General features: G+C 45.1%; 1 protein-coding gene across 1 annotated transcript in view; it reads left to right on the forward strand.

Annotated features, from left to right (window-relative positions):
* The first annotated feature begins 206 nt into the window (after window positions 1–206).
* LOC106613063 (chloride channel protein 2) overlaps window positions 207–20,006 on the forward strand; it is a 106,181-nt gene continuing 86,381 nt past the window's right edge. The window contains exons 1-3 of the mRNA XM_014214947.3: window positions 207–409; window positions 7,077–7,230; window positions 13,543–13,674. Coding sequence (XP_014070422.2) covers window positions 365–409; window positions 7,077–7,230; window positions 13,543–13,674 — 331 coding nt within the window. The 5' untranslated portion in view covers window positions 207–364. The remainder of the gene's footprint in view (window positions 410–7,076; window positions 7,231–13,542; window positions 13,675–20,006) is intronic.

Below are 20,006 nucleotides of genomic sequence, written 5' to 3' on the forward strand. Positions count from 1 at the left end.
CATTTGATTAATATTCTATAATAATATTCAATAGGCTACATCTGTCGGTACAAACTTTGATTGAGAAATAATGATGTAACTAACTTTTTTGGGTGCGCTCCCGCACCTAAAGCACTACACACCATTGCACAAGTCCCGCCTCTGGATCGAAGAGATTTGGGGATATAAAATGAAGGAACTTTGTTATGCAGCACTTTTGAGTTCATCTCATGAACGTCAGCAGCTTCACGACACGTTAATCAGTGTAGTGTTCTAGTCACTAGCAAATAAGAGAGAGTTTTTGTGTCTCACTCCTACCTCAAAAGAATTCCTCATCATCATCTCTCGCATCTCTCTGCGGTAGCGCGAGCCACACAGCGCAGCCATGGCCAGCGACGATCAGCGGGGGCTACATTATGAACAAACGTTGGTAAGTTAACTTGTTGCTAGCTGAGGAACGCTTTTCTCCGTTCTCTCGATATACACGACCAGTTGAGCGTTCATCAGCTAAGTTGTTGCCACTTCAACTTCGGTGTGTTGTCCATTACATCTGCTTGAGCCAGTGTCGTTCACTGTTTTTACGTTGAGAGAACGTCTTAAAGTTTTGGGCTCGCACCTGGGCGTTTGGTAAAATGACAAGTCACAACATGGTTATGACAGAGAGGTTTATGATTTCTCTCTCACAGATTAAAACAATTCAATTAAAAGGGGTAGGCCGATTTTAAAACACTGCATTAAATGGGTCTAAGGTCGTTAAATTATTCACAATGTACATAAAGTGAGTATTGGTAAAGTGGGACACTTTGTGAAAATGTGCTAACAGGTGTTGTGCTAACAGGTGTAGGGACTGCGGTTGAAAATTAGCCGGCTGGCTAAAACCGGCACTTTTACTGAAACGTTGATTAATGTGCACTGTCCCTGTAAAAATAAAATAAACTCAAACTCAAACATCTCCCCCTGACAGAATTCTCCCCCCTTCGCGTGAACGCGCACACACTCATTCTTCATTGCTGCGACTTGCTTGCTAGTAGAGAGTTCTGCTCTTCACTCCGTCGTCAGTGTAGCCTACATTTCACTGGTCTTAGTAGCAGAAAGCATTTTTTATTTGTGTCCTTCAAGGCAGCTGTCAATGATAACGTTTTTTTGTTTTATGGCGGTTTGGATCGCGGGGGAGGCACAAGTAATGTCTGCAGTTTTCGGTTTGGCTATTTGTTTAAAGTGTATTAGTCTATAAATAACAAAAATTGCCAAAATTCGTCATCTCTCCCATGTCTTATTCGACTAGTAGTTGTTCTGAAATGTTTATTGCTTGCCAACATTTTACTCCCTCTATGTTTAACACACATACATTAAGTATTAATTTCGGTTGCCTATCCTGACGTGAAGTTTGTTCTATAGAAAGTATTTAACTCTGATGTGTGCCACAGAAAGTATTTGACTCTAGTGACAAAATTAAGGAAATTAGAAGGGGGGTTCGGCAAAGGCCGTTTTCTTGCCTGGCGAAATCCTCCCACCCACCCCGTTCTATCTTGGGACTACAAGGCCTGGCACACTTCATAATCATTTTGGTAGCTCATGTTGACCAGTAGTGTGCCACAAAAAGTATTTGACTCTAGCCACAAAATGAAGGAAATTAGAAGGGGGGGGGGGGGGGGGGGGATTCTGGCAGGGGGGAGATTTTCGGCACAACACCAGAACACCTTACAGAATCATCGCATAGTCATAACCCCAACATGATACCGTTCTAAACATCATAAGAACTCTACTACACTATACAAAAGAAAACGAAAGAAATATTTAACAAAGAATGGATGACTCTTCTTCAAACACAAATTGTCCCGAGGCCACATTTTTTGCAGTCCATACTGGTAAATTGGGACACTTTGATTGGCAAAGTGGGACACTTAATTCTTTATTGTAAAGAATGATACATTTGAGAATATGTCACGTCCTGACCCTAGTAAGATATAATTTTCTATAGTAGAGTAGGTCAGGGCGTGACAGGGGGTGTTTTTGGGTTGTTCTATGTTTTCTATTTCTATGTTTAAGTTCTAGTTTTTCTATTTCTTCATTGGGATTGTTTGGGTTGATCTCTAATTGGAGGCAGCTGATCCTCGTTGCCTCTGATTAGAGATCATATTTAAGTATGGGTTTTTCTTCCTGGGTTTTGTGGGTAGTTGTTTTCTGTTTAGTGTATGTCACCTGACGGAACTGTTGTCGGTCGTTTTGTTAAAAAGTCTTCATTAAAAGTAAATATGAGCACTCTACACGCTGTGCCTTGGTCCCCTTTATACGACACACGTTACAGAATATATGAGTCATTTCCATATTTTTATGATGAACTTCAAATATTCATACAAATGAAATGTATTAAAACATTCTTTAGGCATTTTTGTGGAACATTAAACATGATTATTTATTATTACAATTATGATTATTATTATGATGACTATTATTATCATCATACTTGATTATAAGTATATGATGTAGCCAATACAGTGCATTCTGAAGGTAATATAATGATGTACAAAGATTTAAATGCCATTTCTCTAAAAGTTTGGCAACTTCATATAATAATTTAACTGTCACGCCCTGACCAGTATAAGGGGTTATTTGTTATTGTAGTTTGGTCAGGGCGTGGCAGGGGTGTGTTTGTTTTGTGTTGTCGGGGGTTTTTGGGTAATGTTCTATGTTTTGTATTTCTATGTTCTTTCTATGTTGTGTATTTCTTTGTGTTGGCCTGGTATGGATCTCAGTCAGGAACAGCTGTACATCGTTGTTGCTGATTGGGAGCCATACTTAGGTAGCCCTTTTTCCACCTGTCTTTTGTGGGAAGTTGTTTTTGCACTGCTGTATTTTAGCCTGCAAAACTGTTTAGCTGTTTTTCGTCTTCTTGTTTTTTCGTTAAGTGTTCAATAAAAGTTATTATGAGCATTCACATACCTGCTGCATTTTGGTCCAATCCTTATGACGGCCGCGACATTAACATTATACATCAATATAATGTGCTTCTGAAAATATTCAGACCCGTTGACATTTTCCAGATTTTGTTACGCTTTATTCTAAAATAGATTTTAAAAAAAATACTCATCATTCTACACACAATACCCCATAATGACAAAGCGAAAACATGTTTTTCGCAAATGTATATAAAAAATAGATATATATATCTTATTTACATAAGTATTGAGACCCTTTGCTATGAGACTCGAAATTGAGCTCAGTTGCATCCTGTTTCCACTGATCATCCTTGAGATGTTTCTACAACTTGATTGGAGTCCACCTGTGGTAAATTCAATTAATTGGACATGATCTGGAAAGGCACACACCTGTCCATATAAGGTCTCACAGTTGACAGTGCATGTCAGAGCAAAAACCAAGCCATGAGGTCGAAGGAATTGTCTGTAGAGCTCAGAGACAGTGTTGTGTTGAGGCACAGATCTGGGGAAGGGTACCAAAAGCATTGAAGGTCTCCAAGAACCCAGTGGCCTCCATCATTCTTAAATGGAAGAGGTTTGGAACCACCAAGACTCTTCGTAGAGCTGGCCGCCCGGCCAAACTGAGCAATCGGGGAAGAAGGGCCTTGGTCAGGGAAGTGACCAAGAACTTGAGGGTCACTCTGACAGAGCTCCAGAGTTCCTCTGTGGAGATAAGAGAATCTTCCAGAACTGTGGTTCCCAAACTTTTTATAGTCCCGTACCCCTTCAAACATTCAACCTCCAGCTGCGTACCCCCTCTAGCACCAGGGTCAGCGCACTCTCAAATGTTGTTTTTTTGCCATCATTGTAAGCCTGCCACACAATACATTTATTAAATATAAGAATTAGTGTGCGTTTTTGTCATAACCCAGCTTGTGGGAAGTGACAAAGAGCTCTTATAGGACCAGGGCACAAATAATAATATAATAATCAATAATTTTGCTCTTTATTTATCATTTTACATATAAAACCTTATTTGTTCCTAAACAATTGTGAATAAATCACCACAGGTTAATGAGAAGGTTGTGCTTGAAAGGATGCACATAACTCTGCAATGTTGGGTTGTATTGGAGAAAGTCTCAGTCTTAAATCATTTTCCACACACAGTCTGTGCCTGTGTTTAATTGTCATGCTTGTGAGGGCCGAGAATCCACTCTCACATAGGTAAGTGGTTGCAAAGGGCATCAGTGTCTTAACAGTGTGATTTGCTAAGGCACGAAACTCTGAGCGCAGCCCTATCCAGATATCTGGCAGTGGCTTCTGATTAAATTAGATTTTCACAGAACCGCTTATTGCAATTTCGATGAGGCTCTCTTGTTCAGATATCGGTAAGTGGACTGGAGGCAGGGTATGAAAAGGAGAATGAATCCAGTTGTTTGTGTCGTCCGTTTCGGGAAAGTACCTGTGTAAAGTACCGTAGTCCTGTGTGGCTCAGTTGGTAGAGCATGGTGTTTGCAACGCCAGTGTTGTGGGTTCAATTCCCACGGGGTACCAGTACGGGGAAAAAAAGAAAAAAGAAAATGGATGCACTCACTATTGTAAGTCGCTCTGGATAAGAGCATCTGCTAAATGACTAAAATGTAAATGCGCACCCAGCTCACTCAGGTGCTTTGCTATATCACATTTGACATTGTCTGTGAGCTTCAGTTCATTTGCACTCAAAAAATCATACAATGATGGAAAGACCTGTGTGTGGTCTTTGTTAATGCAGACAGAAAAGAGCTCCAACTTCTTAATCATAGCCTCAATTTTGTCCCGCACATTGAATACAGTTGCGGAGAGTCCCTATAATCCTAGATTCAGATCATTCAGGCCAGAAAAAACATCACCCAGATGTCTTTATTTATTTATTTAACCTTTATTTAACTAGGCAAGTCAGATAGGCCAGTCGTGTGAGAAACTCATCATCATGCAAGCGGTCAGACAAGTGAAAGTTATGGTCAGTAATGAAAACTTTAAGCTCGTCTCTCAATTAAAAAGAAACGTGTCAATACTTTGCCCCTTGATAACCAGCACACTTCTGTATGTTGTAAAAGCATTATATGGTCGCTGCCCATATCATTGCATAATGCAGTGTACCCAAGTGGCGTCGGGAACAACTGCTTGCATGCGCGTTACCACTCCACTATGTCTCCCTATCGTGGCTTTTGCTCCGTCAGTACAGATACCAACACACCTTGACCACCAAAGTCCATTACTTTAAAAATATCCTCTCATGTTGTCCTGGTTTCCAGTGGTTTGCAGAAGATGATGTCTTCCTTAATTGACCCCCCATAAACATAATGGACATATACCAGGAGCTGTGCCAGGCCTGCCACGTCTGTTGACTCATCCAGCTGTAACGCATATAATTCACTGGCTTGTATGCGAAGCAGTAATTGTTTCAAAACATCTCCTGCCATGTCAGTGATGCGTTGTGAAACAGTGTTGTTTGATGAAGTCATTGTCTGTATATGTTTTGGGGCCTTTTCCCCCAGCACTGTCCCAGTCATATCCGCAGCAGCAGGAAGAATTAAGTCCTCCACAATAGTATGGGGCTTGCCTGTCTGTAACGTGTGTGCTGGGAGTGGTGACCTAGAGGCCGGAGAGGGAGCACACGTGACACTGTATCAGCCACTCGGTAGCTCACCATATAAGACGCTTCTAGACCCTTCTTATTAATGGTATCTGTTGCTTTTATACATGTCTTATTACTCGAAAGTCGTCTTTATTCTCGCTCCAAAAACTCTGTGGCTTATCTTTCAAATTGTCATGTTTCGTTTCTAAATGTCTGTGCAAGAGTGAAGGTTTCCCGCGAGAGAGTAACGGTTAATGTGATTGGATGTTAATTATTTGACTAGGCTACCTGCATTTGACATTGTGCTGTTATTTCGCTGAACATTAGATGGTTTAATTAAAATTTTGGCAATGAAACGAGGCTACTCAGGCGAGAAAAAAACCTCACCCAAATGTATAGCCCCGTTGGAAAATATAAATGTACTGTTTGAAAATGTGAAGATAAAAAAATAATAATATATGAATCACATTTTTATTTGGCTTACCCCCGACGGCATTGCTACACCAGTTTGGGAATACCTGTTCCAGAAGGACAACCATCTCTGCAGCACTCCACCAATCAGGCCTTTATGGTAGAGTGAATAGACGGAAGCCAGTCCTTCGTAAAAGGCACAAACAGATTGCTTATCATATATCTGCTGCAGAGGGACAAGAGAGAGCCATGAGAAAACGAGTTTTGATCAGTCATGGAAATAAAAGTGCAGAAAACAAATTGGCTACCTATTTCAAAAGAAGATGCAGAACAAGCTTTGAAGGAAAAATACTTGAGTTTTGCTGCAGGTACAGCTAACTAGTGCAAAAATAATATTGCGATATTATATTTCGTAAAAAATTATATCCCGGTATGTAACTGTATCGTCGATTCCCCCCCATCACTACTCTTCCTCCCCCTCTCTCATATATTCTACCTGTTGTTCTGGCTGATACCATCCTATACACTGTAGATAGGGTCAGTTGTTCTGGCTGATACAGTCCTATACACTGTAGATAGGGTCAGTTGTTCTGGCTGATACAGTCCTATACACTGTAGATAGGGTCAGTTGTTCTGGCTGATACAGTCCTATACACTGTAGATAGGGTCAGTTGTTCTGGCTGATACAGTCCTATACACTGTAGATAGGGTCAGTTGTTCTGGCTGATACAGTCCTATACACTGTAGATAGGGTCAGTTGTTCTGGCTGATACAGTCCTATACACTGTAGATAGGGTCAGTTGTTCTGGCTGATACAGTCCTATACACTGTAGATAGGGTCAGTTGTTCTGGCTGATACAGTCCTATACACTGTAGATAGGGTCAGTTGTTCTGGCTGATACAGTCCTATACATGGACCGTATACATAGACCATACTTAGGCTGTCATTGCAATGTGCCGGTGGGACCCATTCATTCGACAAGATGTCTAGAAATGTCCTCTACAGTATGTGTAAGTAAACTAGTGTTGTAGTAAGTAGGGTTGTCTAGTGTGATACCCAGTCCTTGATGTAAGTACATGGCATGTTTTGTATGTTTATGTGTGTGTGTTACTTACTGCTCTCCCTTAACCCTTTCTGTGTGTTCTTCCAGATGTATGGTCGCTACACACAGGAGTTGGGGGCGTATGCTAAAGAAGAGGCAGCTCGCCTGAGGGAGGAGGGGGTGCGGAGACCCTCGGTCGCAGAACGCTCACGCTCCCTGGAACTCCTGGAGAATGACAAGGGCTGCTGCGCCAAGTGTCGCAGTGAGTACTGACCAATACTGACCACTCAAGCTGGACATACTGTAACCAGACCATATTCTCTGACCAGGTCTCTCTTTGTTACTGTGAAACAAGTCTCACTTCACATAAACTTTGCTAGATACCATGTAGTTACATTGTTACAAACATAAATACACTGGAGTGTATTGAAGGAGGGAGTTGGGAGGGAGAGTTTTGGAGTGTTTGTACAGTCAGTGTGTGTGTGTGTGTTGATGTTTATTTGCTAGTACAGTGTTTGTGGTGTGTGAGCCACCTCATTCTATTTACTGTTGATGGTGATAATAATGATTAATATATTTGTTTTTGGTAGACTGAACAGCCTGTTCACTAGAAATAGACTAGGAGTGTACAAAACATTATGACCACCTGCTCTTTCCATTACATAGACTGACCAGGTGTATCCATGTGGAAGCTATGATCTCTTATTGATGTCACCTGTTAAATCCACTTCAATCAGGCTAAAGAAGGATTTTTAAGCCTTGAGACAATTGAGACATGGATTGTGTATATGTGCCATTCAAAGGGTGAATGGGCAAGACAAAGTATTTAAGTGCCTTTGAATGGTAGTACGTGCCAGGCGCACCAATGTGTGTCAAGAACTGCAAAGCTGCTGGGGTTTTCACGCTCAACAGTTTGCTCTGTGTGCCAAGAATGGTCCACCCCCCCAAGAATAATTGCCCAGCAGTGGGCGCAAAGTTGTGATGGGCGGAGTCAGAGCACACTGCTCAGACCACAGCTCCACTGCAGTTCACAATGCTCTAGCAAGCCTGAGAATACTTGATGATACAGTAGTTGATGGAAACAGCGCGCCGTTTTCAATTATTTAGCCTTCTCCATGCCATAGCCCTAACCTTAACCACTCAGTATTCAGACCCATAATGACAAAGTGAAAGCAAGTTTATAGAAATTTTTGCAAATGTATTAAAAATAAAAAACAAAATACCTTATTTAAATAAATATTCAGACCCTTTGCGATGAGACTTGAAATTGAGTGCAGGTGCAACCTGTTTCCATTGATCATCCTTAAGATGTTTATACAACTTAACCACCTGTGGTAAATTCAATTGATTGGACATGATTTGGAAAGGCACATACCTGTCTATATAAAAGGTCCCCCAGTTGACAGTGCACGTTAGAGCAAAAGCCAAGCCATGAGGTCAAAGGAATTGTCCATAGAGCTCCAAGACAGTATTGTGTCGAGACACAGATCTGGGGAAGGGTACCCAAAAAATGTATGCAGCATTGAAGGTCCCCAAGAACACAGTGGCCTCCATCATTCTTAAATGGAAGAAGTTTGTAACCACCAAGGCTCTTCGTAGAGCTGGCCTCCCGGCCAAACTGAACAATCGGGGGAGAAGGGTGGTCACTCTGAAAGAGCTCCAGAGTTCCTCTGTGGAGATGGGAGAAACTTCCAGAAGGACAACCATCTCTGCAGCACTCCACCAATCAGGCCTTTATGGTAGAGTGACCAGACGGAAGCCACTCCTCAGTAAAAAGCACATGACAACCCGCTTAGAGTTTGGCAAAAGAAACCTAAAGACTGTCAGACCATGAGAAACAAGATTCTCTGGTCTGATGAAACCAAGATGGAACTCTTTGGCCTGAATGCCTGTCAGGCTTGTCGTTAGGAATGGACCAAGGCGCAGCGGGAATGTGGATACTCATCTTTCTTTAATGAAAAAACACGCAAAGCATCCACAGTGAAAAAACAATAAATGATACTCACGACAAGAACAGTTTTGCAGTGCAAAAACAACTACCCACAACCCCAAAGAAAAACACACACCTGTTTATAGGACTCCCAATCAAAGGCAACTCAACACACCTGCCTTCAATTGTGAGTCCAACAACCCACTCACATGTAACACAAAAATCTCTCTGCCACGTCCTGACCAAAACTAATACAATTGCTCCCTCTGCTGGTCAGGACGTGACAATGCCAAGCGTCACGTCTGGAGGAAACCTGGCACCATCCCTACGGTGAAGTATGGTGGTGGCAGCATCATGCTTTGGGGATGTTTTTGAGTGGCAGGGACTGATGCAAAGATTAACAGAGCAAAGTTCTGTGAGATCCTTGATGAAAACATGCTCCAGAGTGCTCAGGACCTCAGACTGGGGCATATGTTCACCTTCCAACAGGACAATGACCCTAAGCACACAGCCAAGACAACGCAGGAGTGGCTTCGGGACAAGTCTCTGAATGTCCCAGCTAGAGCCCACACTTGAACCTGATCGAACATCTCTAGAGAGACCTGAAAATATTTGTGCAGCGATGTGCTCCATCCAACCTGACAGAGCTTGAGAGGATCTGCAGAGAAGAATGGGAGAAACTCCCCAAATACAGGTGTGCCAAGTGTCACGTATACTCCCTCTCGGCCTCTAGGTCATCAGGCTGCTGATTATCCCGCACACCTGTCACCATCGTCAAGCGCACCAGCGCCTCATGACGCTCACCTGGACTCATCACCTCCTTGATTATCTTCCCTATCTGTCACTCCCCTTGGTTCTTTCCTCAGGTGTTATTGACTCTGTTTCATGTCGGTGCGTTGTTTGTGTTTCGTGTTTATTGTTTTGTTTATTTATTAAAACACTCACTCCCTGTACTTGCTTCCCGACTCTCAGCGCACTCGTTACACCAAGCTTGTAGTGTCATACCCAAGAGGACTCGAGGCTGTAATCGCTGTCAAAGGTGCTTCAACAAAGTAATGATTAAAAAGGGACTGAATAACAAGTCAGTACCGCCGATCTGCCAACTTCTGTCTGTAGCGACCAAACAGTTTGGGCTACACACTAATATGACCCCTCTGTGGAAAGGTGAAACTTTCACAAACACGTACATGTCAGTAGATGCTTTGCTCTAGGATGCACACAAGCCTCACTAGACTTGTCTGAAGATAGCCCTGTACCAGTTTAAAAAATGAACGAAAATGTATATAGAAGTAGTTTAGGGCAAATTTTTTGGTTGTTAAATATGGGTAAAAAATATATAAAATCCTGATCTTTCTTATATCTCTCAGATATAGGACAGACATTTTAAAACAAACTTCCTTTTGATTTATTTTTGGACTATCTGTTTTTCCATGTATGAATCTGTTATTTGTATGTGCTAATAGCAGGCCAAATTCAATGTTTCATCCAAAAAAAAATAAAAAATTTTTCCCTTATACCTAAAGGGGTCCTCAAAATCAAATAGCTAAATAATCGTTGGCATAACCATCTTTAAAAAATACATACAGTGAGGGAAACAAGTATTTGATCCCCTGCTGATTTTGTACGTTTGCCCACTGACAAAGAAATGATCAGTCTATAATTTTAATGGTAGGTTTATTTGAACAGTGCGAGACAGAATAACAAAAAAATCCAGAAAAAACGCACGTCAAAAATGTTATAAAATTATTTTCATTTTAATGAGGGAAATAAGTATTTGACCCCTCTGCAAAACATGACTTAGTACTTGGTGGCAAAACCCTTGTTGGCAATCACAGAGGTCAGACGTTTCTTGTAGTTTGCCACCAGGTTTGCACACATCTCAGGAGGGATTTTGTCCCACTCCTCTTTGCAGATCTTCTCTAAGTCATTAAGGTTTCGAGGTTGACGTTTGGCAACTCAAACCTTCAGCTCCCTCCACAGATTTTCTATGGGATTAAGGTCTGGAGACTGGCTAGGCCACTCCAGGACCTTAATTTGCTTCTTCTTGAGCCACTCCTTTGTTGCCTTGGCCGTGTGTTTTGGGTCATTGTCATGCTGGAATACCCTATCACGACCCATTTTCAATGCCCTGGCTGAGGGAAGGAGGTTCTCACCCAAGATTTGACGGTACATTGCCCCGTCCATCGTCCCTTTGATGTGGTGAAGTTGTCATGTCCCCTTAGCAGAAAAACACCCCCAAAGCATAATGTTTCCACCTCCATGTTTGACGGTGGGGATGGTGTTCTTGGGGTCATAGGCAGCATTCCACCTCCTCCAAACATGGCGAGTTGAGTTGTCCTCTGAATCATTCAGATGTTCATTGACAAACTTCAGACGGGCATGTATATGTGCTTTCTTGAGCAGGGGGACCTTGCGGGCGCTGCAGGATTTCAGTCCTTCACGGCGTAGTGTGTTACCAATTGTTTTCTTGGTGACTATGGTCCCAGCTGCCTTGAGATCATTGACAAGATCCTCCCGTGTAGTTCTGGGCTGATTCCTCACCGTTCTCATTATCATTGCAACTCCACGAGGTGAGATCTTGCATGGAGCCCCAGGCCGAGGGAGATTGACAGTTCTTTTGTCCTATCACAGCCATTAAACCCTGTAACTGTTTTAAAGTCACCATTGGCCTCATGATGAAATCCCTACACCATCTCCTTCCTTTCTGGCAACTGAGTTAGGAAGGGACTGGGTGTATTGATACACCACCCAAAGTGTAATTAATAACTTCACCATGCTCAAAGGGATATGTTGTGGAAGTTTTAAACATGGACACTCAAAGTCAATCTTATTTACCCCCAATTTTGATCTTGTCTCATCGCTGCAACTCCCCAATGAGCTCGGGAGGCAAAGGTCGAGTCATGCGTTCTCCGAAACATGATCTTGGTGTCAAGTGTGCGCCAAACCGCGCTTCTTAACACCCGCCTACTTATCCCGGAAGCCAGCCGCACCAATGTGTCGGAGGATAACCGTTCAACTGTTCAAGTGGCTCTCGGAGGATGTGTTGGTACCATTCTTTATTCATGGCTGTGTTCTTAGGCAAAAGTGTGAGTGAGCCCACTCCCTTGGCTGAGAAGCAACCCCACACATGAATGGTCTCCGGATGCTTTACTGTTGGCATGACACAGGACTGATGGTAGCGCTCATCTTGTCTTCTCCGGACAAGCTTTTTTCCGGATGCCCCAAACAATCGGAAAGGGGATTCATCAGAGAAAATGACTTTACCCCAGTCCTCAACAGTCCAATCCCTGTACCTTTTGCAGAATATCAGTCTGTCCCTGATGTTTATCCTGGAGAGAAGGGGCTTCTTTGCTGCCCTTCTTGACACCAGGCCATCCTCCAAAAGTCTTCGCCTCACTGTGCGTGCAGATGCACTCACACCTGCCTGCTGCCATTCCTGAGCAAGATCTGTACTGGTGGTGCCCCGATCCCGCAGCTGAATCAACTTTAGGAGACGGTCCTGGCGCTTGCTGGACTTTCTTGGGCGCCCTGAAGCCTTCTTCACAACAATTGAACCGCTCTCCTTGAAGTTCTTGATGATGCAATAAATGGTTGATTTAGGTGCAATCTTACTGGCAGCAATATCCTTGCCTGTGAAGCCCTTTTTGTGCAAAGCAATGATGACGGCACATGTTTCCTTGCAGGTAACCGTGGTTGACAGAGTAAGAACAATGATTCCAAGCACCACCCTCCTTTTGAAGCTTCCAGTCTGTTATTCGAACTCAATCAGCATGACAGAGTGATCTCCAGCCTTGTCCTCGTCAACACTCACACCTGTGTTAACAAGAGAATCACTGACATGATGGCAGCTGGTCCTTTTGTGGCAGGGCTGAAATGTAGTGGAAATATTTTTGGGGATTCAGTTCATTTGCATGGAAAAGAGGGACTTTGCAATTAATTGCAATTCATCTGATCACTCTTCATAACATTCTGCACTATATGCAAATTGCCGTCATACAAACTGAGGCAGCAGACTTTGTGAAAATTAATATTTGTCATTCTCAAAACTTTTGGCCATGGCTGTACACCCCCATCCATGTCATCAACATTACAACCTTTTCCCCTATACAATAGCACACACAGGCCGTACTATAGAGGAGGAAAGTATAGAGACAGAAATGGGGAGAGTAGTAATGCTTTAGATGAGGTAAAGAAAGAACGTCGTGGTGTAGCGTGTGGTTTAGTACATTGGTGAGATGAGAGAAGACTGAATAAGATGACTGGGGAGCAGGAATAATGTTACGACAGTGGAGGGAAATAGGGGAAGAACTGGTAGAGTCAGTGTGTGTGTGTGTGTGTAGGGGAGGGGGAGTTAGAGGAGAGGACGGGAGACAGAGGAGAACATCACTGTGTTAACTTTTGCACAGACTAGTATAATTTTAACTTAAAAAATGGTGAGAGTGTTACATTGTATGGTGGGTATGGGTGGTCCTGACTCCAAGGTGGGTAATGTAGTTTTAACAATGCTACTCTTCTCTCCTCAGTCTGTAAGATGTGTTGGTTTGTTTGTATTGTAGTTCTGACTGACTTGACTCACTGGTACTGTAGTAGTAAGTGTTGTTGTTGTTGTCTAACAGTGTGCACCTGTATCTCTCTTCCCTCCAGTCTGTACGGTGCGCTGTCAGAAGTTCCTCATCTCTTGTGTTGGTGAAGACTGGATCTTCCTCATCCTCCTGGGTCTATTCATGGCTCTGCTCAGCTGGCTGGTCGACTTCGGTATCGGCATCTGTCTACAATGTAAGAGAGGGAGGGAGGGAGTTGGGAAGGAGGGAGTTAGGAAGGGAAAGAGAGGTAGACTCCTTGGTCTACTGATGGCTCTAGTCAGCTGTGTCATCGACTTCACTATCGCAACCTGTCTACAAGGTGAGGGAGGGAGGGATAAGAGAGGAGAGTGAGGGAGGAGGAGAGAGGGATGGCGGGAGAGGATGCAGAGAAGTCAAATGGTGGACAGACTACTTAGACCCCATGGTGTGTGTAAGCACATTGTCAGTGTTTTCCCATTAGGTTTGAATGTATCTTTTGTGTGTATATCTTGTCAAGGTATCTTGACACAAACGAGCTGTACAGCTTTTATAACTGGATACATGATGACTAACCACCTGTCCAACAGGGACAACCCACCACCTCCGCTTACACCCACGCACTTGAACACACACACACACACACATTAGGACACATACTTTGAGAGGCTGGTCATGGCCCACATCAAGGCTAGCATGCCAGGCACACTGGACCCACTCCAATTTGCCTACCTCTCCAACAGATCCACAGAAGATGCCATTTCCATTGCTATTCACACGGCTGTAACTCATCTGGACAAGAGGAGCACCTATGTAAGAATGCTGTTCATACACTACAGTTCAGCATTCAACACTATTGTTCCCTCCAAGCTTGACACCAAGATCAGGGCCCTGGGTCTGGACACCACCCTTTACAACTGGATCCTAGACTTCCTGACGGGCAGACCATGTGAGGATTGGTAACAGCACTGCCTCCACACTGACTCTTAGCACAGGGGCCCCCCAGGGGTGTGTCCTCAGCCCTCTGCTGTACTCCCTGTTCACCCACAACCGCGTGGCTTTGCACGATACCAACTCCATCATAAAGTTTGGTGACGACACTACAGTTGTAGGCCTGATAACCAGGTAGGTAAGGGAAGTGGCATTGTGGTGACAGGATAACAACCTCTCCTTCAACGTCAGCAAAACCAAGGAGTTCATTGTTTACTTCAGCAAGCAGAGGAGGGAACATGCCCTGATTCACATCAATGGGACTGGAGAGAGAGAGAGAGTCAGCAGTTTAAAGTTCCTCACAGTCCACATCACAGAGGACTTGTCATGGACCATCAACACCACCACTCTTGTCAACAGTGTCTTTAACTTCCTAAGGCGGCTGAATAAATTCGGCATGCCATTCCGGGTACGCTCCAAATGTTGCCGCTGCACCATCGGGAGCGTCCTGACCGGTTGCATCACGACCTGGTACGAGAATTGCTCTGTCCACAACCACAAAGCCCTACAGCAGTTGGTGAAGATGGCCCAGTACACCTGTCACGTCCTGACCAGTATAAGGTTAATTGGTATTGTAGTTTGGTCAGGACGTGGCAGAGGGTATTCATTTTATGTGGTTCGGGGTGGTGTGTTTTGTTGAAGGGGCATTTGGTTTAAGTATTCCGGGGTTTTTTGGGCACTGTTTGGTTTTCAGGTATTCTATGATTTTGTCTAGTATGTCTGTTTCTATGTTTGGTTAATTGGGGTTGGGACTCTCAGTTGAAGGCAGGTGTTGTCTATCTGCCTTTGATTGAGAGTCCCATATATTAGGGTGTGTTTGTGTGTGTGATTTGTGGGTGATTGTTCTGTGTTGAGCCTTGTGCTTTGCAGACTGTCAGTTTATCGTTCGTTTTCTTGTTTGTTGTTTTGTATTCGTTTTGATTTAATTAAATGTTCAAAATGAACAACTGCACACCTGCTGCGTATTGGTCTACATTCTCAGATGACGATTTCGCATTATCATCAGAAGACAAAGTTAATTGTGACAGAATCACCCACCAACTATGGACCAAGCAGCAGAAGAAGGAGCAGAGGGACTTCGAGTTGGACTGGCGGGAGAAGTGGACCTGGGAGGAAGTACTGGACGGGGCCGGACCTTGGCACCAGGCTGGGGATTATCGCCGCCCGCAGTGGGAAATTGAGGCAGCCAAGGCAGAGAGGCGGAGGTACGAGGCCAAGTACGCGCTGAGGGTGAAGCACGAGAGGCACCCCCAAGAATTTTTTTTAGGGGGGGCACACGGGTAGTTTGGCTAGGCATAGGAAGAGCCGGAAGTCAGCTACCCGTGGTTATATGGAGGAGCGTATGGGGTGGAGAGCGCCATGTTTCGCTGAGGAGCGCACTATCTCACCCATACGCACGCACAGTCCGGTGCGCGTTGTTCCAGCCCCTCGCAGGTGCCGTGCTAGAGCGGGCATCCAGCCTGGTAGGAGGATGCCTGCGCAGCGCATCTGGTCGCCGGTACGCCTCCGAGGACCAGGCTACCCAACTCCCGCTCTACGCACGGCTACCATCAGGCCCCTGCACAGCCCAGTCTGCCCTGTACCAGCACCCCGCTCGTACAGGGCTACTAGTTCCATCCAGCCAAGACGGGTTGTGCAGGAGGTAAGATCAAGACCGACTGTGCGCCTCCATAGCCCTGGGTTTCCAGCTCCTGTCTCTCGTGCGGACCCGGAAGTGCGTCAACCCAGTCCGACTCGTCCTGTTCCCACTCCCTGCACTAGCCTGGAGGTGCATGTTCAAAATCTGGTACGCCCAGTACCAGCACCACGCACTAGCCTTCAAGTGCGTAAACCCAGCCACGGCCAGTCAACAGTCACCGGAGCTGCCCGCCAGTCAACAGTCGTCACCGGAGCTGCCCGCCAGTCAACAGTCGTCACCGGAGCTGCCCGCCAGTCAACAGTCGTCACCGGAGCTGCCCGCCAGTCAACAGTCGTCACCGGAGCTGCCCGCCAGTCAACAGTCGTCATCGGAGCTGCCCGCCAGTCAACAGTCGTCATCAGAGCTGCCCGCCAGTCAACAGTCGTCATCAGAGCTGCCCGCCAGTCAACAGTCGTCATCAGAGCTGCCCGCCAGTCAACAGTCGTCATCAGAGCTGCCCGCCAGTCAACAGTCGTCATCAGAGCTGCCCGCCAGTCAACAGTCGTCATCAGTGCTGCCCGCCAGTCAACAGTCGTCATCAGTGCTGCCCGCCAGTCAACAGTCGTCGGAGTTGCCCGCCAGTCAACAGTCGTCGGAGCTGCCCGCCAGTCAACAGTCGTCGGAGCTGCCCGCCAGTCAACAGTCGTCAGAGCTGCCCGCCAGTCAACAGTCGTCAGAGCTGCCCGCCAGTCAACAGTCGTCAGAACTGCCCGCCAGTCAACAGTCGCCAGAGAGGTCAGACTGCGCTGAACTGCCGGAGTGGCCAGACTGCGCTGAACTGCCGGAGTGGCCAGACTGCGCTGAACTGCCGGAGTGGCCAGACTGCGCTGAACTGCCGGAGTGGCCAGACTGCGCTGAACTGCCGGAGTGGCCAGACTGCCCTGAACTGCCGGAGTGGCCAGACTGCCCTGAACTGCCGCAGTGGCCAGACTGCCCTGAACTGCCGCAGTGGCCAGACTGCCCTGAACTGCCGGAGTGGCCAGACTGTCCCGAGTTGCCAGACTGCCCAGACTGTCCCGAGTTGCCAGACTGCCCCGACTGTCCCGAGTTGCCAGACTGCCCCGACTGTCCCGAGTTGCCAGACTGCCCCGACTGTCCCGAGTTGCCAGACTGCCCCGACAGCCTGGAACGGCCTGAGCCGGAGCCACCTCCTGAGATAGGTGGGTTGGGGAGGGGGGGTGTAGCACAGTGCCGTCGTTGACGGCAGCCACCCTCCCTTCCCTCCCTTTAGTAGGGGGGAATTTTTCTTTTTGGTGTTGCTTGGGGTTATTTTTGTTAAGGTGCTTCCGGGGGGGGGGGGGGGGGGGGGGGGTACTGTCACGTCCTGACCAGTATAAGGTTAATTGGTATTGTAGTTTGGTCAGGACGTGGCAGAGGGTATTCGTTTTATGTGGTTCGGGGTGGTGTGTTTTGTTGAAGGGGCATTTGGTTTAAGTATTCCTGGGTTTTTTGGGCACTGTTTGGTTTTCAGGTATTCTATGATTTTGTCTAGTATGTCTGTTTCTATGTTTGGTTAATTGGGGTTGGGACTCTCAGTTGAAGGCAGGTGTTGTCTATCTGCCTTTGATTGAGAGTCCCATATATTAGGGTGTGTTTGTGTGTGTGATTTGTGGGTGATTGTTCTGTGTTGAGCCTATGCTTTGCAGACTGTCAGTTTATCGTTCGTTTTCTTGTTTGTTGTTTTGTATTCGTTTTGATTTAATTAAATGTTCAAAATGGACAACTGCACACCTGCTGCGTATTGGTCTACATTCTCAGATGACGATTTCGCATTATCATCAGAAGACGAAGATAATTGTGACAACACCCATCCACAGTCTACTCAAAACGGTGCCTGAGGAAGGCCCGCAGCACCATCAAAGATCCCGCACACCCCAGCCACGAGCTGCTGTTCACTCCCTTACTGCCGTGGCAGACGGTATCGGAGCCATAGGAAGTTAATACTGCAGAACACTTTAATTGGACTGGCCACCTGCTCTGATTCTCTGCACCTTCGCACACATGCACTCACTCACTCACTCATACACACACACACACACACACACAAACCACTGCTTTTACCAGACTCTTATTATGATTGCTAAATACTGCACAATTTAAACACCACCCCCCCTTCCCCAGAACACATGTAAATATTGGACTATAGATTGTGCTGTCCTGTATTATACTTATGCTAAAATGTTTATTTTATTCTACTGAGCCATTTACTTTATGTTCGTATTATTGTGTTTTATTATGTCTTATTGTTGTTGCATTGTCGAGAAGGAAACTGCAACTTTGCATTTCGTTGGACAGTTTATACCATGTACAGTTGAAGTCGGAAGTTTACATACACCTTAGCCAAATACATTTAAACTCAGTTTTTTTCCTGACATTTAATTCTAGTATAAATTCCCTGTCTTAGGTCAGTTAGGATCACCACTTTATTTGAAGAATGTGAAATGTCAGAAAAATAGTAGAGAGAATGATTTATTTCAGCTTTTATTTCTTTCATCACCTTCCCAGTGGGTCAGAAGTTTACTTACACTCAATTAGTATTTGGTAGCATTGCCTTTAAATGGTTTAACTTGGGTCATACGTTTCGGGTAGCATTCCGCAAGTTGGGTGTATTTTGGCCCATTCCTCCTGACAGAGCTGGTGTAACTGAGTCAGGTTTGTAGGCCTCCTTGCTCGCACACCCTTTTTCAGTTCTGCCCACAACCTTTCTATAGGTTTGAGGTCAGGGCTTTGTGATGGCCACTCCAATACCTTGACTTTGTTGTCCTTAAGCCATTTTGCCACAACTTTGGAAGTGTGCTTGGGGTCATTGTCCATTTGGAAGACCCATTTGCGACCAAGCTTTAACTTCCTGACTGATGTCTTGAGATGTTGCTTCAATATATCCACATAATTTTCCTGCCTCATGATGCCATCTATTTTGTGAAGTGCACCAGTCCCTCCTGTAGCAAAGCACCCCCACAACATGATGCTGCCACCCCCGTGCTTCACGGTTGGGATGGTGTTCTTCGGCTTGCAAGCCTCCCCCTTTTTCCTCCAAACATAACGATAGTCATTATGGCCAAACAGTGCAGTTGCAAACCGAAGTCTGGCTTTTTTATGGCGGTTTTGGAGCAGTGGCTTCTTCCTTTCTGAGCGACCTTTCAGGTTATGTCGATATAGGACTCGTTTGACTGTGGATATAGATACTTTTATACCTGTTTCCTCCAGCATCTTCACAAGGTCCTTTGCTGTTGTTCTGGGATTGATTTGCACTTTTTACACCAAAGTACGTTCATCTCTAGGAGAGAGAACACGTCTCCTTCCTGAGTGGTATGATGGCTGCGTGGTCCCATGGTGTTTATACTTGCGTGCTATTGTTTGTACAGATGAATGTGGTACCTTCAGGCATTTGTAAATTGCTCCCAAGGATGAACCAGACTTGTGGAGGTCTACAATTAGTTTTCTGAGGTCTTGGCTGATTTCTTTTGATTTTCCAATGATGTCAAGCAAAGAGGCACTGAGTTTCAAGGTAGGCCTTGAAATAGGTACACCTCCAATTGACTCAAATGTTGTCAATTAGCCTATTAGAAGCTTCTAAAGCTATGACGTCATTTTCTAGAATTTTCCAAGCTGTTTAAAGGCACAGTCAACTTAGTGTATGCAAACTTCTGACCCACTGGAATTGTGATACAGTGAATTATAAGTGAAATAATTTGTCCGTAAACATTTACATTTACATTTACGTCATTTAGCAGACGCTCTTATCCAGAGCGACCTCCAAATTGGTGCATTCACCTTATGATATCCAGTGGAACAACCACTTTACAATAGTACATCTATATCTTTTTTGGGGGGGAGGGTAGGGGGGGGTTAGAGGGATTACTTAATCCTATCCCAGCTAT

The sequence above is a fragment of the Salmo salar genome, chromosome 09, assembly GCF_965601325.2.
Source record: "Salmo salar chromosome 09, fSalSal1, whole genome shotgun sequence".
Lineage (NCBI taxonomy): Eukaryota > Metazoa > Chordata > Actinopteri > Salmoniformes > Salmonidae > Salmo > Salmo salar.